This window comes from Poecile atricapillus, chromosome 36 (genome assembly GCF_030490865.1).
Source record: "Poecile atricapillus isolate bPoeAtr1 chromosome 36, bPoeAtr1.hap1, whole genome shotgun sequence".
Classification (NCBI taxonomy): domain Eukaryota; kingdom Metazoa; phylum Chordata; class Aves; order Passeriformes; family Paridae; genus Poecile; species Poecile atricapillus.
In genome coordinates, this window is record NC_081284.1 from 1,544,029 (window position 1) to 1,568,732 (window position 24,704).

At 49.9% G+C, this 24,704-nt stretch overlaps 1 protein-coding gene and 1 non-coding gene across 3 annotated transcripts; both read left to right on the forward strand.

Moving 5' to 3' along the window:
- The first annotated feature begins 3,784 nt into the window (after positions 1-3,784).
- LOC131591009 (medium-chain specific acyl-CoA dehydrogenase, mitochondrial) lies at positions 3,785-22,143 on the forward strand. 2 transcript variants are annotated; one of them, XM_058861428.1, is made up of 12 exons: positions 3,785-3,932; positions 7,791-7,887; positions 9,146-9,243; positions 9,359-9,428; positions 10,680-10,780; positions 13,397-13,477; positions 14,223-14,353; positions 16,279-16,387; positions 17,757-17,897; positions 17,972-18,067; positions 19,427-19,675; positions 21,199-22,143. In XM_058861428.1, the coding sequence occupies exons 1-12, from the start codon at positions 3,915-3,917 to the stop codon at positions 21,268-21,270; spliced, it is 1,263 nt and encodes a 420-aa protein (XP_058717411.1). In that variant the 5' UTR covers positions 3,785-3,914; the 3' UTR covers positions 21,271-22,143. The 2 variants fall into 2 exon arrangements, with proteins under 2 accessions (XP_058717411.1, XP_058717412.1); XM_058861429.1 differs by lacking the exons at positions 3,785-3,932; positions 7,791-7,887; positions 9,146-9,243; ... (1 more) ...; positions 10,680-10,780; positions 13,397-13,477 and adding an exon at positions 13,991-14,003.
- Positions 22,144-24,074: 1,931 nt separating this feature from the next.
- LOC131591031 (small nucleolar RNA SNORD45) lies at positions 24,075-24,158 on the forward strand. The gene has a single exon (XR_009280239.1). It is a non-coding gene; the product is annotated as a small nucleolar RNA SNORD45 (small nucleolar RNA).
- The last annotated feature ends 546 nt before the right edge of the window (positions 24,159-24,704 follow it).

Genomic DNA, 24,704 nt, shown 5'->3' on the forward strand with positions numbered 1-24,704 from the left:
CCAGCTGTGAAGGAATGGGGGGATCCAAGGAGCTGGGGCAGGTGGTGCAGGGTGGGGGCTCAGTTATGGCTTTGGGAAGGACCCAAGGAACCCTTAGTCCAGTAGGGAAGGGGACAGAGGACTCAGGACAATCTAGGCATGATGTGCGGGAAGGCAAAGGAAGGTAAATTTGGAGAGGAGAAATGGGGGTCAGTCAGCATGGGGACTGCTCTGGGGTCATGGGGTCACAGGCCATTGCAGTCCCCTCCACACTCCAGGAGTTACAGCTGCCACCTCTGAGCCACCTCTGAGCCACCTCTGAGACACCTCTGAGCCACCTCTGAGCCACCTCTGTGCCACCTCTGAGCCACCTCTGAGTCACCTCAGCCACCTCTGAGTCACCTCTGAGCCACCTCTGTGCCACCTCTGAGCCACCTCTGAGCCACCTCTGAGCCACCTCTGAGCCACCTCTGAGCCACCTCTGAGCCTCCTCTGGGCCACCTCTGAGCCACCTCTGAGCCACCTCTGAGCCACCTCAGCCACCTCTGAGCCACCTCAGCCACCTCTGAGCCACCTCTGAGCCACCTCTGAGCCACCTCTGAGCCACCTCTGAGCCTCCTCTGAGCCACCTCTGAGCCACCTTGGCCACTTCAGAGAGAAGGAGAGGACACTGCAGGGAGCCATTCCCTGAGGAATGGGGTGTTTTACTCTCTGTGGATGCCCAGAGAAGAGTACCAGTGTTCCATCTGACAAAGAACTGGGGGGCAAAATCGCTGCAAAACTGCTGAAAAACTGCTGAGCAAAGCAAGGATTAAGCACAGGTGAGCAGGGGAGATGATCCTGCCCCATAGGAGCTGGGTTCAAGCAGCCAGGTGGAGGTGAGGAAGATGCAGAGTGGGTGTCTGGAGGTGCCAGCAAATCCAGCCCAGTTGGGCTGCAGCCTCTCCCTCAGCAGGTTCAACCTGCCCTGGTGAGCAGGTGTCTCAGAGCCCCACGGACACAGACAGGCACAGGACAGACAGACAGACACCTGCTGCCAGGACAGACAGACACTCACACACCTGCAGGGCAGTCACCCACAGCTGCCTTGCACAGGACGTCCATCCCACAGCAGTGCCTACCCCATGAGCACAATCCCTTATCCCAGGATCAGCACCCACCCTGTGGATGTGATCCCTGATCCTGGGAGCAGCACCCACCCTGTGGATGTGATCCCTGATCCTGGGAGCAGCACCCACCCTGTGGATGTGATCCCTGATCCTGGGACCAGCACCCACCCTGTGGATGTGATCCCTGATCCTGGGAGCAGCACCCACCCTGTGGATGTGATCCCTTATCCCAGGATCAGCACCCACCCTGTGGATGTGATCCCTTATCCCAGGATCAGCACCCACCCTGTGGATGTGATCCCTGATCCTGGGAGCAGCACCCACCCTGTGGATGTGATCCCTGATCCTGGGAGCAGCACCCACCCTGTGGATGTGATCCCTGATCCTGGGAGCAGCACCCACCCTGTGGATGTGATCCCTGATCCTGGGAGCAGCACCCACCCTGTGACCATGATCCCTGATCCACACTGGGACCTGCATTCCCACTTCCAGCCACATTAATGCCTTCTGCACCTGGACTGTCTCGAAACTCCCCTGTACCAGCTCATACCTGGCTCACAAACCTCAGGAGCTCGTTCCTTCCAGGAAAGTTATTGATACTGGTCTTGAAGGCACCTGGAAATAGCATCTCAATTCTGCCTGTTTTCCCAAAATCCCTCCCCTGGGCAGGGGGGTCCCTAGAGGTTTTCAGGCACCTGGAGCAGCTGCAGCTGTTTGTGACCCAAGACAGCAAATATTACCTTTCCATAGGGACACAGAAGCTCCCTGCCTGCCTCTGTGGTCCTGGGGAGTCTGATCCTGGTTAGTGAATGTCTCGTTAGGGACTTTTGGATTGGGTTCTTTTTCCCTTTGAAGTGAAGATTGACGAGAGGGAGGCAGTTTTCTCTTGTACAGTCTCAGTAGTTTATTCTTTTCTTATCAGCATTACAAGGTACAAGGAGCTATGTGCACTATGATAGAAAAGGGGTAAAATCGCTAACAAAGATCTTCAAGGTCTTTTATATGTCCATTTACCCAATTAACAGATGCCAACTCAATTATTTTTCTTAGTGACCCAATGACCCAACACCTGTGTGCTGCACTGAGGTATTTTCTATCCAATCACTTACTACCACCCAAAACCCCCTAGGAGAAGAACATGAAGAAGAAAGAAGAAGGACAAGAGACAACACCCTAAATCCTCCATCTTTTCTCCTGTTCTCTAAACTACTTTTTCACCCAGTGATTTAAGAAACTTTCTAATCTACACACTCACACTTTTCCTATTTAACATTTGTTCTCATGTATCACCATGAAAACATGCTCATGAATTTCATATTATATGAAATTCAGTGTTTCTTTGAATCCTAGAACTAAGTATTAGAAACGAGGGCACACACTCTGTATCTCAGACTCCAACAAGTGAACTCCAGTGAAATCCATGCTGCTCATCAGAAAACCCACCTGAACCTTTTTCTTAAACGTGATGGAGAAATGTCTCTGCATCCTGGGGCTGTTGTTTGATGATAAATCACCTGAGGAATATTGAGGTATGCAGGAACCAGGCAAGTAAGGGATAAATAATCCATGGGCAGAAGTTGGGCTGCTCAGAAGTGGAACTGCCAGTGACAATCAGGAATGTGACCTGTGGAGCAGAACCTGCAGTGCTGCACAGGGGATGTTTAACAGCCCCAAACTCTCACACCCTGTGGGCTTGAGGCTGTTTTTAAAACAGGAAGAACACCTGAAAAACCTTCATTAAACATTGGAATAACATAAAGTTACAAATTAACTTTTTCTTAACTACAGGGAGAAAAAGTCGAAGAATCTTCAAATCCCGAAGGCTGGAAAAGACCTCCAAGATCAGTGAGTTCAACCTTTGACCAAACACCACCTCCTCACTCAGCCACTGAGTGCCACGTCCAGTCATTCCCTGAACACCTCCAGGGATGGGGTCTCCACCACCTCCCTGGGCAGCCTCTTCCAAGGCCTGACCACCCTTTCCATGGAGCAATTCTTCCTGATGTCCAACCTAAAACTCCCCTGACAGCTTAAAAACGTTTCCCCTTGTTCTGTCCTTGTTCTCCCGGAGCAGAGCCCGACCATTTCCTGGCTCAGGGAGCTGTAGAGAACCAGAAGCTTCTCCCCCGGGTCTCCTTTTCTCCAGGCTGAGGCTCCCCCCGCTCCTGGTGCCCCAGCTCCGTTCCCATCTCCGGACGCGTCATTCCACCGGTACCGGAGCAAAGCCTGTGTGAGACCACGATCTTTTAACCTGTTGGTTTATGTTGAAGGACCCCTGAGCTATTCACCAGTCTTCACAGAAGTAATCGTGAATGCCAGTTTATTTCTATCTTTAGCACACCTTTTATAGGGTTCTACAGGGTCTGCAGGCAGAGCAAGCTACTATTGGCTAACACACACAGTTTACGTTTTTTCTCTTACACACAGGGATATTGTTTTGCTTTACACTCTCTTCTGCATGAAGGTTTCAAGGACTTCAGCCCTTAATATTACGACTTATTTCAAAGGCTGGTTTGTGCATACAGGCCTTTACTAATATATAAAATATAGCAACAGGTTTAACCCGTGAAGAGCCTGCCCAAGGCAGGGACCCGGGCCCGTTTCTGCCGCATTAACCCAAACTCTCCAGAACCCACGGCGAGATAATTTCACCCGGCAAAAAAAAAAATTAATTCACAGGGAAATCAAAGCAGCCGATTCTCTCACCCCGCCAGAACGGGGCAGAGGAGGAGGAGACCTCGCAGTGCTCAGCTCGGGGGGCGGGGGGTGCTGTGACCGCCCCGCTCCGCTCCGCCCGCGCCCGGCAGCGCTGGAGCCGCCGCAGCGATGTCCGCGCTCAGCCGGGTGAGCGGGGCACGGGGGGAATCGGGGGGAATCGGGGGGGATTTAGGACGGGGCCGGGGTCGTGCCGGGGCTGGGGCGGCGCTGGCAGCGTCAATGCCGGGGGTCCCGAGTCGGGGTCGGTGCTCGCTGCCCCTCCCGCGCTGCTCCGTTCCTCCCCCGGGGCTCGGTGCCCGCTGCTCCCCCGGGGGTCCGTGCGCGACCCCTTGGAAATTGGGAAGGTTCTTTTTGTCGGGATCTATCGGTCGCTCTCCCCGGGAACTGCGGCGGCGCTTCCAGTTCTCCCCGTCATTCCTGAATTAGGGGAAAGGTGAAGGGCACCGGCTCTGCCGTGTCCATCCAGTGTCCCTCCAGTGTCCCTCCAGTGTCCCTCCAGTGTCCCTCCAGTGTCCCCTCCAGTGTCCCTCCAGTGTCCCTCCAGTGTCCCTCCAGTGTCCATCCAGTGTCCATCCAGTGTCCCCTCCAGTGTCCATCCAGTGTCCATCCAGTGTCCCCTCCAGTGTCCCTCCAGTGTCCCTCCAGTGTCCCCTCCAGTGTCCCTCCAGTGTCCCTCCAGTGTCCATCCAGTGTCCCTCCAGTGTCCCTCCAGTGTCCATCCAGAGTCCCTCAGTGTCCCCTCAGTGTCCATCCAGTGTCCCTCCAGTGTCCCTCCAGTGTCCATCCAGTGTCCATCCAGTGTCCATCCAGTGTCCATTCAGTGTCCCTCCAGTGTCCCCTCCAGTGTCCATCCAGAGTCCCTCCAGTGTCCATCCAGTGTCCATCCAGTGTCCCTCCAGTGTCCCCTCCAGTGTCCATCCAGTGTCCCTCCAGTGCCACTCCAGTGCCACTCCAGTGTCCCTCAGTGTCCATCCTGTGTCCATCCAGTGTCCCTCCAGTGTCCCCTCCAGTGTCCATCCAGTGTCCCTCCAGTGCCACTCCAGTGCCACTCCAGTGTCCCTCAGTGTCCCCTCCAGTGTCCATCCAGTGTCCCTCCAGTGCCACTCCAGTGCCACTCCAGTGTCCCTCAGTGTCCATCCTGTGTCCATCCAGTGTCCCTCCAGTGTCCCCTCAGTGTCCCTCCAGTGTCCATCCAGTGTCCCCTCAGTGTCCATCCAGTGTCCATCCAGTGTCCATCCAGTGTCCCTCCAGTGTCCCCTCCAGTGTCCATCCAGTGTCCCTCCAGTGTCCCTCCAGTGTCCATCCAGTGTCCCCTCCAGTGTCCATCCAGTGTCCCTGCAGTGCCACTCCAGTGTCCATCCAGTGTCCCTCCAGTGTCCGTCCAGTGTCCCTCCGGTGTCCCTCCAGTGTCCATCCTGTGTCCATTCAGTGTCCATCCAGTGTCCATCCAGTGTCCCCCCAGTGTCCATCCAGCATCCCCTCAGTGTCCCCTCCAGTGTCCATCCAGTGTCCATCCAGTGTCCCTCCAGTGTCCCTCCAGTGTCCCTCCAGTGTCCATCCAGTGTCCCTCCAGTGTCCATCCAGTATCCCCTCAGTGTCCCCTCCAGTGTCCATCCAGTGTCCCCTCCAGTGTCCATCCAGTGTCCCTCCAGTGTCCATCCAGTGTCCATCCAGTGTCCCTCCAGTGTCCATCCAGTGTCCCCCGGTGGGACGTGGCCACCTGCCTCAAGTGTCCCGGTGACAGGGTGACACAGGCTGGGCCTGGGGGATTTCATGGATGGATTTAATGGATGATATTCCTGGCTCTGGGATTTGAGGGTCAGTGGGGACAGAGCAGGTGGAAGTCACAAGGAGCTGGATCTGAGCGTGGAGTGGACAGTGGGGCTGATGGAGTGAGCAGGTGCTTGCCCAAACCCTCACACTCAATCCCAGACTGGTTTGGGTGGGGAGGGACCTCAGAGACCGCCAGTCCCACCCCACTGTAAACTTGGAGCAACTACACCAGGTGTTCCAGTGCCTCATCCCTGTGTGAGAGCTTTGGACTCTCGACACTCTGTGTTTCCCCTGGGGAGATCCCCCTGGCCAGGTGTCACCTTCAGCTGTGCCCAGAGTCACCTCAGTGATGTCCTTGACCTCGCCCAGCTCCGAGACTGAACATCTCCAATACAAACTTGGCAACTCCTTTGTGTGGGGAGGGTGTCACCTTCAGCCTTGTTGGGAATTCTGGGCTTTTCCAATTTTTGTCTGAACCTTTTGGTGGAGATGCTGCGTAGGACTGGATCATCCTTAAAAATAAAAACCAAACAGCAAAACCAAACCCAAACCAAAGCCCAAACAAATAAGCCCTCCATGATTACAACACTCTGTCATTTTTTCTACCTCATCTTTTTGTCAGTTATACTTCAATGTCTAAAACACTTTGGAGGGTTGTTTTCTGGTCTGGTGGTATTTTGTTTTCCTTACACACCTGTGGCAGCCCTTTGGTAAGAAAACTCAGGCAAAAAGAGACAACATGGGTGAGAAAGAACAGTATTGCAACACTTGTGAAAACCCCAGAGATAAAACTTTACCTTGTGGACACCCCCAAGCTGTGCACACCCTCTGACTCAGTCACTCAGCATTCCCTGCTTGATCCCAGCTCTCCCCACCGTTCACTTTTTGCCTTTACAGATATTTTCGGTGTTCTCTGACAGTACCTTTTTCCCCTGAGTGCCACCTGTCACAGCTTGTGTCCCTTGCTGTGTTGTGGGGCCACTTTAGAACAGGTCCCTCATTCTGGGCTGGGATATTCCCTCATTCTCACGGTGATATGTGGAATAAAAGGAACCCTGTAACTCGCAGAGTAGTTATAAGAGCAGCTATGAATTTATTCAGCACTGAGGTGCATGGGGATATTATTAAAAACGAGATTCACTTAATAAATTATAAAAAGTTTAATATAAACAAAAAGACAATTAGGAGACAAAGGAAATAAAGCAAAGGGTTAAAACAGCTGGGTGCCCTGGCGGGTTGCCAGGAACACACCTGGTATCTCTGGAACACTCTTTTTAAACCCTCCTGCTATGAGGGTTTAATGCATATTCAAAGCGTGTCCCCTCCCTAGTTCCGCCTTCTTAGAATATGCTCTTGCACAATTTTTATTTTCTGCTGGTCAGCACTATTTTTTGCTGGTCATCATTATTCTTGCTGATGAGCATTATTTTGGAGTTTGGTTTCCTTTCTTCTGCAAATGGTCAGTGCTGATAACAGTCTGGGCCCCTTATCCTTCCTTTGAGGGCAGCTGGGCTTCATATCTTCACCCCTGCCCATGTCCTGGTACCCAGCTTTTTGATAACAGTTTGCTCTCCATTTCCTGCTGCTGATAACAGCCTGTTTTCCACTGTCCTTCTGTTGGAAAAACAGCTTGATCCTCCCATTGTCTTGCCCGTTGGAGTTATCTTGCCTTGTCCGGATGAAACATATCCTTACCATTCAGAATTCCTATCTAAGCCTATAACTTGCTAAGAGAGAAAAGAATATAGCGAAAGCATATGGTATATATTTATCAGAATAATTGTGAAAAGCCAGTATCACAATATAATTTATAACAATATCTCCTCCAAAAAGCATGCACACCTTTTTGATTTGGGTTTTCTCTTTTTATCTTTTACAGACCAGGTTTACACCATACGCCTAATACATATTCATTTCCTAACCCCGCCTGTCCTCACTTCATATTACAATTAACTCCATGCCCCTTTCAGTCTTTTGGCCACTTTTTGGGACTTTAAATTTGTTCTTTCCGGCTTAGGGTCTGAGGAATCTCCTTTATCCTGTGGTGCCTTTGTCTTTGCATCTTGTTTGTGTATTCCAGCTCCTTATCTTGCAGTCTGACCCTTTTCCTGATTTTGTCAGGGTATGATTTTTGTCAAACACTTCTTTTAGTTAAGCATCTCTTTCTAATTCTTAATTTCTCTGTTTTTCAACGGTCCTTTCCTGCTGCAGCTGCTCCGGAGCCTGGTCTGGCCTGGCTGGAGGTCGTGCTCCAGCAAACCTGCCCAAAACGTGCACCTGAGCAAACCTGGGCACGGCTTCAGCTTCGGTGAGTGCGGCAGGGCTGGCAAGGGAGGGACAAAAAAAGCAAACAAAGGACCAAAATAAACAGTGTTATAGTTACATATATTGTTGGCTTTTCGCAAATATTAAAATGAATGTTATGCGTATAAGAATGGAAATTTTTGTTCTATTAATGTAGTTTTCTTTATTTCTGTTATTGATGAAACTTAGAAATAGTGGTATAATACATATATGTTAGGTATGACATAGCATTAAAACAAAAACTACTTTTGTCTGTATAACCCAAAGACTGAAAAAAAATAGCTGGAGACACTTTCTTTTTCTTTTTGTAAACTCTCTTATCCAGATGAAGACAGCAGTGACCAGAACTCTGGGGGGAGGAATTTATTGCATTTCTGGGATCAGGGAATGTAAATCTCAATGGCGCCAAGAAGATTGATCTATTGGGAAGGGGGCAAGAGAAAACTAAAGAGAAGAACACCAAAGATCCTAAGAAGAATGTCTGAATATGAATGAGAATTTATGGATATGTAGTGGGGTTCTGTTTTTAAGGGACAATCCTTTGTCAGTGAGGTGAATGCAGAGACACCCGGCCCTATCTGTATACTTTACTTTATTTTTTCTCCTAATTGTCTTTTTTTTATTAAACTTTTAAATTCTATAAAAATTATGTGAACCTCGTTTTTCACAACAGGAAAAAAAAACCCAAAACACCACAAACCCCAACGAAGCAACTGACCAAAAAACCCAAGCAACAGCACTGCAGTTCAGGAGGAATTTCAGGAGGAATTTCCAAGACAGATGTTTATTTGGGATAGAGTTCTATTACTTTTATAAAAACTACTTGAAAACAAAAATCCCTTTTTCTCTCCAGCTCAGGACAGCCGTGGCAGGGGATGATATTTCAGAGACTTTCTTCTTTTTTGTAACTGCCTTGAGCTTTTTTTACTGTACATAGAGCCTCAGCACTGAGCCATGATCCCCTGTTGGCTTTTAAACCATTAAAATAACCACAAGCAGCACCAGGGGAACGTGGTGGGTCCGGGATGTGACACAGAAAATTTCTCCACACCTGAGCAAATTCTCTGGGGCAGCAGCAGATGCTTGACAGATGGTTTTGGTAAAAGCCTTTTATTACCTGGCACTTTCTGCTCCATGTCCATTAGTTTTTGAATAATTTTATAACTAATGCTGTTGTGGGCATTGCTCAGAGCTCAGGGAGGTTCAGAGGGAAGGAGGAAGTTGAGTTTCTTTGTGACTATTTTGCCTTATTTTTTCAACAGAACTGACAGATGAACAGAAGGAATTCCAAGCTACTGCCCGGAAATTTGCTCTGGAGGAGATAATTCCTGTTGCTGCACAGTATGACAGAACTGGGGAGGTAAATCCACTCCACAGGAGGAAAAAACAGATTTTTTTCTTAACTCAAAATTTGAAATTTTACCTGTGATAATCAACTGTGATTTTCCCTGTAAAAAAAAACTGTGATTTTTCAGTATCCTGTGCCACTCATCAAACGGGCCTGGGAGCTTGGGCTGATGAATTCACACATCCCAGAGAGCTGTGGTGAGTGTGATCCCTTTTAATCCCGAAAATAAACCAAAGAAAAGGCCTTGGGGGAGATGGCAGTGTGAAATTATGGATTACATATAAAATTACCTGTTGCACACTGGAGTAATCCCAAAGCAATCCGTGGGCAGGTTGGTGCATGTGGGTGTGACGAGGCTGGGTGGGATCAGGGGTGGAAATAACTTTTGTTGTAATAACTTAGGGCCAGATTTTCTCCCTTGATCCCAGTTCTTATGATCCCCATGTCAGGAATTTAAGGCTTTACTTTGATCCTGCCTAAGGCTGGAGCTGATTTAAGGGCTCATTCCTCAGGATCTGTTGCCAGTTTAGCTGAGATGCAGCCAGTGCACAACCATGGATAAAAATGTTACATTTCAGACTCCGTGTTTTACCTGAAAAAATAAAGTTGAGAAGTGTCCAGAGCAGGCCCTGTCGGGTCTTTTTGACTGATTTGGTGCATCTGGTATCAAAAACTGAGTTTCTACAGCAGAGCCAGAGAGTCCTGAATCAAGAGCAGCCTTTAAAGGTCCCCTTGTCTGACCCCCAGCAGTGAGAGAGAGGGGCTGGGTGGGTGCAAAACACTTGAAATTCAGGAATGAATTTGAAAACCCATCAGGGTTTCATAGTGGGAAATCATCAGCACAGTTTGGCTGGATATCCATGTGTAGCCTGGAAAAGGAGCTATTGAGGAGACTGATGGTGGCTGTGGAAAAGTAGAGGCTGGTGTGAAGAGCTGTGGGAGAAGGTCATGGAACCAAGTGTTCAAATGAAATTCAAAATGGGAGAAGAGATGGACACAGGAAAGGGAAGAAGTGATTCAAACTTCCCAGGTAAAATGTACTAATCCCTGCTTCTGGAAAAAGGGATTTGAGGGGTATAATTTATTGTTTTGAGAGCCCGTGGGGCCTTTTTCTGCCTCCCAAGAGCTCCCCAGGGAATGCTCAGATTTCAAGCTGGTCCTGGTGGCATTTTCTGGCCATTTTGTGGCACTTGTCCCACCTTGAGCACAAAAATAACCCCCATGAGAACAGTGAAATGTGATTTTTAAATCATCTGACTTCAATGAAAACAAACAAATAAAATAACAGAAATACCGATCTGGCAGCACGCAATTTCCCGAGGCGTTCCTTAGGGAGAACATCTGCTGGAACTCGGTGCCCATGGGTGACATTTGGGATAATAAATGCTTGCAAATCATTAATATTCTGCACCTGAGACCCCCCTGCATCCTCTTCTGTCCCCCCACAGGTGGGCTGGGGCTGGGCACCTTCGAGGCATGTCTGATCACAGAGGAGCTGGCGTACGGATGCACCGGGGTGCAGACGGCCATCGAGGCAAATTCCCTGGGGGTGAGTCCTGCACCCATCCAGAACTGGGGCTGGGGCCCTCAAACTGGGCTCTGGGTCCTCCAAACTGGGCTCTGAGTCCTCCAAACTGGGCTCTGGGTCCTCCAAACTGGGTTCTGGGCCTTCCAAACTGGGCTCTGGGTCCTCAAAACTGTGCTCTGGGTCCTCCAAACTGGGCTCTGGGTGTTCCAAACTGGGCTCTGAGTCCTCCAAACTGGGCTCTGGATCCTTCAAACTGGGCTCTGGGTCCTCCAAACTGGGCTCTGGGTCTTCCAAACTGTGCTCTGCATCTTCCAAACTGGGCTCTGGATCTTCCAAACTGGGCTCTGGGTCCTTCAAACTGGGCTCTGGGTCCTCCAAACTGGGCTCTGGGTCTTCCAAACTGGGATCTGGGTCCTCCAAACTGGGCTCTGGGTCCTCCAAGCTGGGATCTGGGTCCTCCAAACTGGGCTCTGGATCTTCCAAACTGGGCTCTGGGTCCTCCAAACTGAGTTCTGGGTCTTCCAGACTGGGCTCTGGGTCCTCCAAACTGGGCTCTGGGTCTTCCAAACTGGGCTCTGGATCTTCCAAACTGGGCTCTGGGTCCTCAAACTGGGCTCTGGATCTTCCAGACTGGGCTCTGGGTCCTCAAACTGGGCTCTGGATCTTCCAAACTGGGCTCTGGGTCTTCCAAACTGGGCTCTGGGTCTTCCACACTGGGTTCTGGGTCCTCAAACTGGGCTCTGGGTCTTCCAAACTGGGCTCTGGGTCCTCCAAACTGGGCTCTGGGTCCTCCAAATTGGGCTCTGGGTCCTCCAAACTGGGCTCTGGGACTTCCAAACTGGGCTCTGGATCATCCAAACTGGGCTCTGGATCTTCCAAACTGGGCTCTGGATCTTCCAAACTGGGCTCTGGATCATCCAAACTGGACTCTGGGTCCTCCAAACTGGGCTCTGGGTCCTTCAAACTGGGCTCTGGGCGCTCCAAACTGGGCTCTGGGTCTTCCAAACTGGGCTCTGGGTCCTCCAAACTGGGCTCTGGGTCCTCCAAACTGGGCTCTGGGTCCTCCAAACTGGGCTCTGGGTCTTTCAGACTGGGCTCTGGGTCCTCCAAACTGGGCTCTGGATCTTCCAAACTGGGCTCTGGATCTTCCAAACTGGGCTCTGGGTCCTCAAACTGGGCTCTGGGTGCTCCAAACTGGGCTCTGGGTCCTCCAAACTGGGCTCTGGGTGCTCCAAACTGGGCTCTGGGTCTTCCAAACTGGGCTCTGGGTTTTCCAAACTGGGATCTGGGTCTTCCAAACTGGGCTCTGGGTCCTCCAAACTGGGCTCTGGGTCCTCCAAACTGGGCTCTGGCTCCTCCAAACTGGGCTCAGGGTCCTCCAAACTGGGCTCTGGGTCTTCCAAACTGGGCTCTGGGTCCTCCAAACTGGGCTCTGGGTCTTCCAAACTGGGATCTGGGTCCTCCAAACTGGGCTCTGGGTCCTCCAAACTGGGCTCTGGGTCCTCCAAACTGGGCTCTGGATCTTCCAAACTGGGCTCTGGGTCCTCCAAACTGGGCTCTGGGTCCTCCAAACTGGGCTCTGGGTCCTCCAAACTGGGCTCTGGATCTTCCAAACTGGGCTCTGGGTCCTCCAAACTGGGCTCTGGGTCCTCCAAACTGGGCTCTGGGTCTTCCAAACTGGGATCTGGGTCCTCCAAACTGGGCTCTGGGTCTTCCAAACTGGGCTCTGGGTCCTCCAAACTGGGCTCTGGGTCCTCCAAACTGGGCTCTGGGTCCTTCAAACTGGGCTCTGAGTCCTCCAAACTGGGCTCTGGGTCCTCCAAACTGGGCTCTGGGTCTTTCAGACTGGGCTCTGGGTCCTCCAAACTGGGCTCTGGGTCTTCCAGACTGGGCTCTGGGTCCTCAAAATGGGCTCTGGGTCCTCCAAACTGGGCTCTGGGTCCTCCAAACTGGGCTCTGGGACTTCCAAACTGGGCTCTGGCTCCTCCAAACTGGGCTCTGGATCTTCCAAACTGGGCTCTGGGTCCTCCAAGCTGGGCTCTGGGTCCTCCAAACTGGGCTCTGGGTCCTCCAAACTGGGCTCTGGGTCCTCCAAACTGGGCTCTGGGTCCTCCAAACTGGGCTCTGGGTCCTCCAAACTGGGCTCTGGTTCCTCCAAACTGGGCTCTGGGTCCTTCAAACTGGGCTCTGGATCTTCCAAACTGGGCTCTGGATCATCCAAACTGGGCTCTGGGTCCTCCAAACTGGGCTCTGGGTCCTCCAAACTGGGCTCTGGGACTTCCAAACTGGGCTCTGGATCTTCCAAACTGGGCTCTGGGTGCTCCAAACTGGGCTCTGGGTCTTCCAAACTGGGCTCTGGGTCCTCCAAACTGGGCTCTGGGTCTTCCAAACTGGGCTCTGGGTCCTCCAAACTGGGCTCTGAGTGTTCCAAACTGGGCTCTGGGTCCTCCAAACTGGGCTCTGGGTCCTCCAAACTGGGCTCTGAGTGTTCCAAACTGGGCTCTGGGTCCTCCAAACTGGGCTCTGGGACTTCCAAACTGGGCTCTGGGTCCTCAAAATGGGATCTGGGTCCTCCAAACTGGGCTCTGGGTCCTTGATGTGATGGGTTAATGCCCTGAACATTCCCTTCCCTTCCAGCAAATGCCTGTGATCATCGCTGGGAACGAGCAGCAGCAGAAAAAATACTTGGGCAGGATGACAGAGGAGCCCCTGATGTGTGTGAGTGCGACCAAGGAATCCTATTGATTAATTAATTAATGACAGGGGAACCCCTGATGTGTTTTTGATCAGGGAATCCCATTGATTAATTAATTAATGACAGGGGAACCCCTGATGTGTGTTTGATCAGGGAATCCTATTGATTAATTAATTAATGGCAGGGGAACCCCTGACGTGTGTTTGATCAGGGAATCCCATTGATTAATTAATTAATGACAGGGGAACCCCTGATGTGTGTTTGATCAGGGAATCCCATTGATTAATTAATTAATGACAGGGGAACCCTTGACGTGTGTTTGATCAGGGAATCCCATTGATTAATTAATTAATGGCAGGGGAACCCCTGATGTGTTTTTGATCAGGGAATCCCATTGATTAATTAATTAATGACAGGGGAACCCCTGACGTGTTTTTGATCAGGGAATCCCATTGATTAATTAATTAATATCAGGGGAACCCCTGACGTGTTTTTGATCAGGGAATCCCATTGATTAATTAATTAATGGCAGGGGAACCCCTGATGTGTGTTTGATCAGGGAATCCCATTGATTAATTAATTAATGACAGGGGAACCCCTGACGTGTTTTTGATCAGGGAATCCCATTACCTTCATAATTAATTAACGGCAGAAGCGCCTCTGAGATTTGTGTGACGAGGCTCGGTCACTGCCCACCACCCTGCAGTGATGTTGTGGTTTCCCAAAGCCAGAGGGTGAATCCCTTGGGATCTGGGGTTGTTCTTCCAGGCTTACTGCGTGACGGAGCCGGGCGCGGGCTCGGACGTGGCCGGGATCAGGACGCGGGCGGAGCGGAAAGGGGACGAGTTCGTCATCAACGGGCAGAAGATGTGGATCACCAACGGTGGGAAGGCCAACTGGTGAGTTCCTCCACTGGGCCAAGAGCTGCTGCATGAGCGATTTCTTGCTTGATCTGAGCAAAATCTTGTTGTTGTTCAGGGCTCGACTGGAAAGTGTTTTTTTTGTGGGTGATCAGGTAGAGAGGGCTCATAATTTGACTGTACTCAGGAATGTGCATTCTCTAAAAACTTATGATCCCTAGGAGAGCTTGGGTTTCTTTTTTGTTGGTTGGTGGAGATATTGTTGTGATCTTGTTGATGACATCAGTAGGAATTTGACACTGTTCATTTTGCTGCTTTATCCTCAGGGACTGGATCTCTCGAGCAGGTCTCTTAATTTTGGGGTTTTTTTGCTGGTGAAACCGGCTTTCAGGAGAACTTGGATGATTTTCTTTCTTTTCTCAAAGACCTCTGCAGCCGTATTTCTTTACACAATGATGTTATCAATGCACTGCAGATATTTTGGAGCTTTACTCTTTTCAAGTGTAGCTTGGATTAGTTCATGGTGGGGCAAAACCAAAAAACTGATGAAGAGGAGCAAACACAAGTGGCACGAGCTGGAGAAACTCCACCGTACAACCAACTGCCAGCAGAAAAAACACGTTATGCTCTTCTCACTGATGGTTCCTGTCGCATTGTAGGGATGGAGCAGAAGTGAAATGGTCTGTACTGGGGTTCCTTTCACAGAGCAGAGCGTTCCAGTGTGTCACCAGTTCACTGGGAAGAGGCTGCTGTGGGTGCCCAGAGAGGGACGGGCCGATGCCATCAGAGCTCAGCGGTGTCACAGCTCCCCTCATTTGGGCTGAAACAGGACACAGTTCCCTCCTCCTTCCCTCTGGGACAGGGAGTTACTCACAGACAACAACAAAACGCTCAGGTTACTGAGCCCTGGCTCCCAGACAGCGATCAGCTGCTCCTGACTCAGCTGGGAAAGATTCCCACTCACAGGGAACACAGAAACACTCTGGGATTTAATTGTCTTAAGGTAAAACATGTCCAAGGAGTCCCAGAGCCCAGGCTGTGCTGCAGGGTCTGGGGAGGGCAGCACAGACCCTTCCTCGGGGTTTACACTATCCCCACCCCAAGACACTTCTCAGTTCAAGAGGAAAAACTTTATACACTTATCTGTGGAATACTTATATCACTTAGATCACTTTCTCGCTGTTTAATTTCTTGCCCAAGGCAGAACCACCACAGAGGCTCTCCCAGCACATTCCTGACTCCCCAAAATGGAATTTACAGCAATTGCCAACACAAAAATTCCATTTGCAAATGATTCTGGCAAGAATAAAATGGAAATATTTTCAACTGAGAGGAAAAGGCCTTACAAATAATGCTGCATTCCCTGTACAATAGTCCTTAGAGATGTGCTGGGAATTGGCTTATTTGGCTATATTATATTATATTATATTATATTATATTATATTATATTATATTATATTATATTATATTATATTATATTATATTATATTATATTATATTATATTATATTATATTATATTATATTATATTATATTATATCACATTATATCATATTACATTATATCATATTACATTATATCATATCATAGATTATATTATGTCATATCATATTATATAATATATTATGTCATATCATATCAAATTATATTATATTTTTGGGAGGTTAAGTGGGATATTGAGACTGACAACACACGGGAAAGGTGAAAAAGCTTTGCAGGTTTACCCGAGGGAATTTCATTAAAATTTGATTTTGCAGGAAGAGATGCCCAGACAGCGCTGACATTCCTTGCACTCCTTCCCCCTCATTTGATTTTTTTTTGTTTTCCCTTTGGGAAGGACCAATTAAAAGGGATCGTTACCTTACTACTCAATTTCCTGTAGAGTACAAAATGAACAAAACCACTCAGCATTTTTGCCACGAGGTTGTTGGGAGTGAGCTAAACCCCCATCCCTCTCCTCCCCAGGTATTTCCTGCTGGCCAGAACCGACCCTGACCCCCGGGCCCCGGCCAGCAAAGCCTTCACGGGCTTCATCGTGGAGGCCGACAGCCCTGGCATCCAGATTGGCAGGAAGGTAATCAGCAGCAGCTCCTTCCTGAGCCAGAAACTCAATAACTGCCAGGAAATGAAAATCATTGTCAGGGCTGATAGAAAGGGAGATTGGAATTCTCACAGCGCCCAGAAACTGTTCATAAGACTCATGTAATAATGATATTTACATTTATATTATATTATATTATATTATATTATATTATATTATATTATATTATATTATATTATATTATATTATATTATATTATATTATATTATTTATATGATATTATTTATATTATATTATATTATATTATATTATATTATATTATTTATATGATATTATATTATTTATATTATATTACATGACATTATATTATATCATACATTATACCTTATCTTATATTATATTAATATTTTATTAATATTATTATATTATATTATACATGTTATATTATATTATATTATATTATATTATATTATATTATATTATATTATATTATATTATATTATATTATATTATATTATATTATATTATATTATATTATATTATATTATTATATATATACAGACATACATATATATTTCTTAAATTTTCTTTAATAATTATATATAATTATATATAACAGTTATATATAATTATATATAATTATATGTAATAATTATATTGTCTATATAATCATATATAAATTTATATAATAGATAATATACAAATTAAATTATATAAGCAAATTATATGTAAGATCATTAGAATTATACCTAATTCTATATTACATATAATCATATAAATATAATTAAAGGCAACAGAATTATAATTCTATGAATTCAGATAAATAATTACTCAGAAGGGGTTAAAGCAGATAATTTTGCCCAGCTGCAAAAGAACCTTTGAGAACATGGAACTCCCAAGGATGTCCAGGGGGGGTGAAGGTGCTGGCAGAATTTTCCCCAAAAACACCCATTTTGCTGCAATTTCAGCTGCTCTTGCACCATTTTCTCTCTCTTGGCTTACATTTGGAACCTGAAAATCTGATTTATTTATGAATTTGTCTTTTGGCAGCACGGTTGGGTCTCGCAGCTGCTGCAAGTGGGTTCTTGACCGTTCTCTCTCCCATGTGAGAGGATGGAATTTAATTATATGTAGAATTAAATCCTCCAGAGGAGAAATTGAACCAGAAAAGGCCAAAGGAGGGATTCCAGCCCCAGAACTGAGCAGTGACCTGCTCAGGTGTGATAGGTTTACTGGGCTGGGCAGTCCAAACTGGTATTTCTTGTCTCTGGTGGGTTTTAGCTAAAACTGAAGTGTTTTTTTAAGGTTAAAAAAACCCCTCCCTTTATTCTTTAAGTGAAATAAAGGACAGAACTGGTTGTACCTGGGAAGAATCTGATCCAGTGGCACCTCCCTTTTCCAGGAGCTGAACATGGGCCAGCGCTGCTCGGACACGCGCGGGATTGTCTTTGAGGACGTGCGGGTCCCCAAGGAGAACGTGCTGATTGCGGAGGGCGCGGGCTTCAAGATCGCCATGGGCGCCTTTGACAAGACCAGGCCCCCGGTGAGTAGCGGCGATGGGCTGTTCACCAAAGAAACGGGAATTTCTGCTGCTCACCCCGCGCTCCGCACACCCAGGTGGCAGCGGGGGCCGTGGGGCTGGCCAGGCGAGCGCTCGACGAGGCCACGCGGTACGCGCTGGAGAGGAAAACCTTCGGGAAACCCATCGTGGAGGTGAGTTAAGAGTCTGATCCAGCACAGACCACGATTCCACAGGGCTCCTTGAGCACAACTTCCCGAGTGCGCTGAATTTGCAAATTAAGAAATGAAGATAATATTATCTATTAGGGAAGATTCATTCCCAGAAAAGCCTGGCTCTGGTGGAGTCCCCATCCTGGATGTGTATTTAGACTTACTCATGGGAAAGTCTGATCCAGCACAGACCCCAGTTCCACAGAGCTCCTTGAACACAACTTCCCAAGGGCGCTGAATTTGCAAATTAAGCAATGAAGATAATATTATCTATTAGGGAAGATTGATTCCCAGAAAGGCTCTGGCGGAGTCGCCATCCTGGTGGCACTTGGGGACGCAGTTTAGTGATGACCATGATGGTGCCAGGGCGAGGCTTGGCCTTGATCTTAGCAGTCCTGTGGAACCCCAGTGATTCCATGATCCCCAGAAGAAGCCTCCTTCCCCTCTGGTGTCATTGCCCTTGATGATCTCTTAGTGGTCCTGTGGAACCCCAGTGATTCCATGATCCCAAGCAGAAGGCTCCTTCCCCTCTGGTGTCATTGCCCTTGATGATCTCTTAGTGGTCCTGTGGAACCCAAATGATTCCATAATCACAAGCAGAAGCCTCCTTCCCCTGTGGTGTCATTGCCCTTGATGACCTTAGCGGTTTTGTGGAACCCCAGTGATTCCATGAGCCTGAGCAGAAAGCTCCTTCCCCTCCTGTGGTGCCATTGCCCTTGATGATCTCTTAGCAGTCCTGTGGAACCCCAGTGATTCCATGAGCCCAAGCAGAAAGCTCCTTCCCCTGTGGTGTCATTGCCCTTGATGATCTTAGTGGTCCTGTGGAACCCCAGTGATTTCATGATCCCAAGCAGAGGTTCCATCCCCTGTGGTGCCGCAGCCCTTGATGATCTTAGCGGTTTTATGGAACCCCAGTGATTCCATGAGCCCAAGCAGAAAGCTCCTTCCCCTGTGGTGTCATTGCCCTTGATGATCTTAGTGGTCCTGTGGAACCCCAGTGATTCCATGATCCCAAGCAGAGGTTCCATCCCCTGTGGTGCCGCAGCCCTTGATGATCTTTTAGTGGTCCTGTGGAACCCCAATGATTCCATGATCCCAAACAGAAGCCTCCTTACCCTCTGGTGTCATTGCCCTTGATGATCTCTTAGTGGTCCTGTGGAACCCCAATGATTCCATGATCCCCAGCAGAAGCCTCCTTCCCCTCCTGTGGTGCCGCAGCCCTTGATGACCTTAGCTGTTTTGTGGAACCCCAGTGATTCCATGAGCCCAAGCAGAGGTTCCTTCCCCTCCTGTGGTGCCGCAGCCCTCTGGGGCTCACCTGCTGGATCTCCACTCTCCCAGCACCAGGCCGTGGCGTTCCTGCTGGCGGAGATGGCCATGAAGGTGGAGCTGGCCCGCCTGGGGTACCAGCGAGCGGCCTGGGAGGTGGACGCCGGCCGCCGCAACACCTTCTACGCCTCCATTGCCAAGGCCTTCGCCGGGGACGTCGCCAACCAGGTGGCCACAGATGCTGTGCAGATCTTTGGGGGCAATGGCTTCAACACGGAATATCCCGTGGAGAAGCTCATGAGGGACGCCAAAATCTATCAGGTGAGCGGGACAGAGTGAGGGGTCTCCGTCAATACAAAGTAATTAGTTGATGATTAATTGCAATCAGGATGGGCACAGGATAAAAATGTTTGGCATTGAAGGGCATTGAATCAGGGAAGTTCTCGATTTACCACTCACTGGGCAGGTGCTTTGGCTGAGATGCCACCCATAGATTAATTAATAAGCATTAATTACCCTCTGTGTGATGCAGAAACAGCCATGGGGCACAACCCATGGTGATTCACTTCTTCAGATATTTATTTATTGGTTTCTTTTCCAAAAGAACATACTATTTCCCTGTTTTCAGCCCACAGACATCCCTAATCCCCAGTGCTTTTTCTGCAGTGTTATTGCCAAGAAATTATTCCATGCCAGAATTCCTCTGTTGGTTCAAGTTTGTTATTCAGCAGGAATGAATTAATTTCATTAGGAAACCCAGCGACCTTCACCTTTTCCCTCTTTCCAGCATTAACCATGACTGGCTGGAACTGATCCAAACAGGTCTCAGGGAACACACACGGGCCCTGACCTATCAGCAAGTGACCACAGCTGCTGAGATTCCAGATGGCTGACATTCCTTTTACAACTGACCTTAAAATTCCAACTGTTCTCATCAGCCAGGAATTTTTCCCTCTCCAAGGACACAAAGCAGATGTTTGGAATTGAAAAGTTCTCAGTCCTGATTTCAGTCCTGCCAGGGAGGAACAGAATAAGATATCAGACTTTGTCAGAATTGGAATTGAAAAGTTCTCAGTCCTGATTTCAGTCCTGCCAGGGAGGAACAGAATAAGATATCAGACTTTGTCAGAATTGGAATTGAAAAGTTCTCAGTCCTGATTTCAGTCCTGCCAGGGAGGAACAGAATAAGATATCAGACTTTGTCAGAATTGGAATTGAAAAGTTCTCAGTCCTGATTTCAGTCCTGCCAGGGAGGAACAGAATAAGATATCAGACTTTGTCAGAATTGGGTTCTTTTCCCATTTTGGTTTTTTTTTCCCACCCTTCATCACACAGCTCCATTGTCAGTGCATGGCCAGGCATGCTGAGGTCTTGAAATTGTTCAGATTACTCTGATTTAGTGTGAAATTTGGGGGTGTTCTTCCTATTCCCCTCCACCCTTGCAAAAACTTGGGAAAGGGATTGGACCTTACAATTCATGGAGAAGCTTTGTGCTGTTTGAGGAATATTATCCTGATTTTGTTATTGCAGAGAAAGTGGATTTGCAGGTATGGGAGTGATTTGCCAAAGCAACTTCAGGATTGGGAGCTGTAACACTGAAATCCCCACATTCTGCTGTCCTAGAGGCACCCTGGGCTGTGCTTGGGGGATCCCTGGATCCCTCCTGCCCTGAACACACACCTGTATGTGTTTATTGCCTCTTACATGTGATTGTCACACTAATTATTCCCAGTTTTCCCTCTCCCTGCCCCCTGGCCAGGCGAAGGGAGGGGTCACAGGTGTGCAGACTCTGGTCAAACACCTTTCCCAGCTGCTGGCTCACCTGTCTCTGGTTTTCCCTGCAGATCTACGAGGGCACAGCCCAGATCCAGCGAGTGATCATTGCCCGTGAGCACCTGGGCAGATACAAGGACTGAGGGATGCGGCAGCTCCAGGCCCGGTATTCCAGGGAAAGGGATTGTGCTGCATTTCTCCATTAGAAAAACACGGGAAAACCCCTTTTCCATTAAATTCCTGCTCTTGTGCCTGATCCAGCAGAGGCTCTGGGACCCCATCCATCCCCTGAGCCCATCCCACTGACTGATTATCCCTAAATCCCACAGGAATCACATCGCTCTTCCCAAACCTCCCTTTGGCTTTCAGCAGCAAAGGAGACCAAACCCTTCCCCAGCAAACCTGGATGAGCAGAGAGTGAACCAAAGTCTCATTTTGTTAAAATTTATTTTTGGCAGTGACAGCAAAAATCCTGCAGGGGTTGGATTTGGGATGTTTCCATGTTTTTAACAGCACCGATCTGCTCTCTTTGTTTATTCCTGGGGCTTGGGTGATGGCAGCTGGATCAACGTCAGGGAACTTAAAAAAACCTGACTTTTCCTGCTATGGCAGGGCCCAGGTGGCTCTGGCACTTATGCTGCAGGGCCCTGGTTCCCAAGATCTAAGAGCATTTCAACATCCAGATCTAAAGAAAAACTAATGTGAATCCATGTTTCTTGAGCCAGAATTCCTTGTTACGGGTGAGCGGTGATGATGGTGTGTGAGAGGGGCTACGGGTGTGGCAGGAAAGGAGAAGGATGGGGCAGTGGGAAGGTGGATTTACTGATCCTGTGGAAAAGGGTGCAGGAAATGGGCTGGGTTTGGGCATCGCAGCGTGGGCTGAGCTGGGCCTGGCCAGGGATGAGACTTGTGTGGCACAGAGGGTTTCCCTGGAAAAAGGCTGGAGTCACTGCCAGGTCCCAATAAACTCTGCTGCTGATTTGTGGAATAAAAGGAACCCTGTAACTCGCAGAGTAGTTGTAAGAGCAGGTATGAATTTATTCAGCGCTGAGGTGCATGGGGGATATCTCCTCCAAAAAGCATGCACACCTTTTTGATTGGGTTTTCCCTTTTTATCCTTTACAGACCAGGTTTACACGATACGCCTAATACATATTCATTTCCTAACCCCACCTATCCTCACTTCATATTACAATTAGCCCCGTACCCCTTTCAGTCCTTTGGCCTCTTTTTGGGACTTCAAATCTGTTTCTTCCGGTTTAGGGTCTGAGGAATCTCCTTTATCCTGTGGTGCCTTTGTCTTTGTATCTTGTTTGTGTATTCCAGCTCCTTATCTCATCTTGCAGCCTGACTCTTTTTCCTGTTCTTGTGGATTAGGGTGTCAGGGTCTGGTTTTTGTCAGACACCCCTTTTAGTCAAGCATTTCTTCTTAATTCTTAATTTCTCTGTTTCACTGGCGTTGGCAGGGCAGGAGTGGCTGATCCCGCACTCCTCACACGCTCTGGTGGCATCACTGCCGTGTGCTGTCCCAGCCTGGGGTGGGCTGGGAATGAACAGGGGAGGATGGAATGGGGATGGAAGAGGATGGGGACTGTGCAGAGGCACCACTACGAAAAGCTGATGTCCACAAAGGAGACAGAGGAGTCCTGCAACTTTATTCGAACAAAGGGAGAGAGTCCACTGGGGCCCCTGGGGTCTCTCTCGAGGTTTTGGAGGGTGCAGCCACTTTTTGTTCTGAATTCCCGATTGCATGTTTCCCTCTTCCTTTCCCCATCGGCTGAGGTACCAGGAAGGTACAGCCTTCGTGAAAGCCCCTACCACATATCCCTCCTTGAACGTGTGTCGCCCTTTCCCCCTGAGGTTCAGAAGTCCAGGCTGTCCGGGTTCTGTGGGTCCACCACAAGTTCAGACTGTCTGCAATACACTTTGTGCAGACCCATTTGTCTTATTACCCTGCAGTTCAGGAGCTCAGGGTGCCTGGATCGAGCTGCCTGAGTTCTGTAGCAAACTTGCCTGGGTGGATGCTCATAGAGACATTAAGAATCATTTAGAAGTCATTAACACCGATTTCTATGACAGTAGTGAAGAACCCCACACCTATTCTTCCCACATCGAGTCTTTTGTGAAGACATCAGCAAGTATTTTCCCCATCAGGACGAAAGGGATTGGGACGGGGCGGTGCAGATGGACTCAGCTGGGGTGAAGAAAATTGGGAAAAGAGGCGGTCGAGATGCGGATGGAGGCGGAAGAATGGGGATGGTACATGCATGGAGGGCGATAAAGGGGGAAGGAAGGGGTGGGACGGGGATGAACGACCACGGAGGCGGACGGCAGGCGATGGAACTGGCTGGGGCGGGGATGAGGGAGCTGGAGGCGGGTGTGGGCAGGTGCCGGCGGCAGCTCCTCCCGGCCCGCGCGGCCGGATGTCCTTTGGAGCGGGAGCGGCGGGCGGAGCGGGCGCGTGGAGCGGGACGGGCCCGGGACAGGTGGGGGTCTGGAGGGGATAACCGGGGACAGGGGAGGATCCCGGTCCCGGAGCCCCCCGGTGAGAGCCCCCGCGGGTGCCGGTGGCGGGGCTGTGGAAGGGGCCGCTCCAAGGGCGCGGTGCCGCAGGCGCTGCCCCGAGCGCGGCGCTGGCGGAACGGCGCGGCCCAGGGCGGAGCGGCCGGGCCGGGCGAGGCGGCGGCGGGAGGACGCTGAGGCCGATGGCGGCGCCGCCGAGGCGGGGCCGCGGGAAGGGCCGTGGCGGGGCGGCCCCGGGGGGGTTTTCCCCTGGCGGCAGCGGCGCCGGCTCCAGCGCCGTGCCAAGGGCTGCTGTGCTGCCGGGGCCCGGCTGCAGCCGCAGGGAGCGGCCCGAGCTGCAACAGCGGCTCTGGGCCGGCAGGGCCGCAGCAGCAGCAGCAGCAGGAGGAGGAGGAGGAGGAGGAGGAGGAGGCGGCAGTTCCCGGGCCCGGGATGAGCGCTGGCATGTATTATCTGAGCGGAGCTGATGTCTCTGAACGCTTTAGCTCTAGAATTCCTCTGAGGCCCGGGAAGGCCCCGCTGGCCGTGGCAGTGGAGCTTTTGGCGGCTGTGGGCTGGAGTGGCCATGGCAGAGTGTGAGGCAGCTTGAGGAGAGGTGTCCAGGGTGGGCTGTGGCCCATTGGCAGCTGGGGCAGGTGCAGCTGTGGGCTGAGGCGTGGGGTTTGTGGGCAGGAGGGGCTGTGGCGTGGCCCCAGTTGCACGCTGTGGGAGTTGGTGGGCAGGTGCATGTGGCAATGTTGCCTGCTTGGGGTGTCCCTGAGCCCCCGGGTGCTGTCAGAGCTGTGCAGGTTGTGCGTGTGCAGCTGGGCTGCTGCAGCTGCAGCTGGGAGTGTGCAGGAGGGAAGTGGCAGCTCTGCTCAGCCTGGCCCTAAAGCTGGAATGTTTTGTGCTTCTCCCAGGTTGCTGCACTTGAGCCCGGGACCTTGTGGCCAGCCCAGAGCGGAGATCCAGACACAACAGCAGATCCTGGCTGGGGCTGGGGTTGGATCCAGCTGCTTCCAGCCTCCTCTCAGCATTTGGAAAGCCGGGACATCCTTCCTGCACCTCGTGACAC

What these genes read in the sequence shown, in the direction of transcription:
- LOC131591009 (XM_058861428.1), top strand. An exon ending in TCGAGGCAAATTCCCTGGGG is followed by an intron (nt 10,781 to 13,396) that starts GTGAGTCCTGCA and finishes CTTCCCTTCCAG; the next exon opens with CAAATGCCTGTGATCATCGC. An exon ending in AACGGTGGGAAGGCCAACTG is followed by an intron (nt 14,354 to 16,278) that starts GTGAGTTCCTCC and finishes TCTCCTCCCCAG; the next exon opens with GTATTTCCTGCTGGCCAGAA.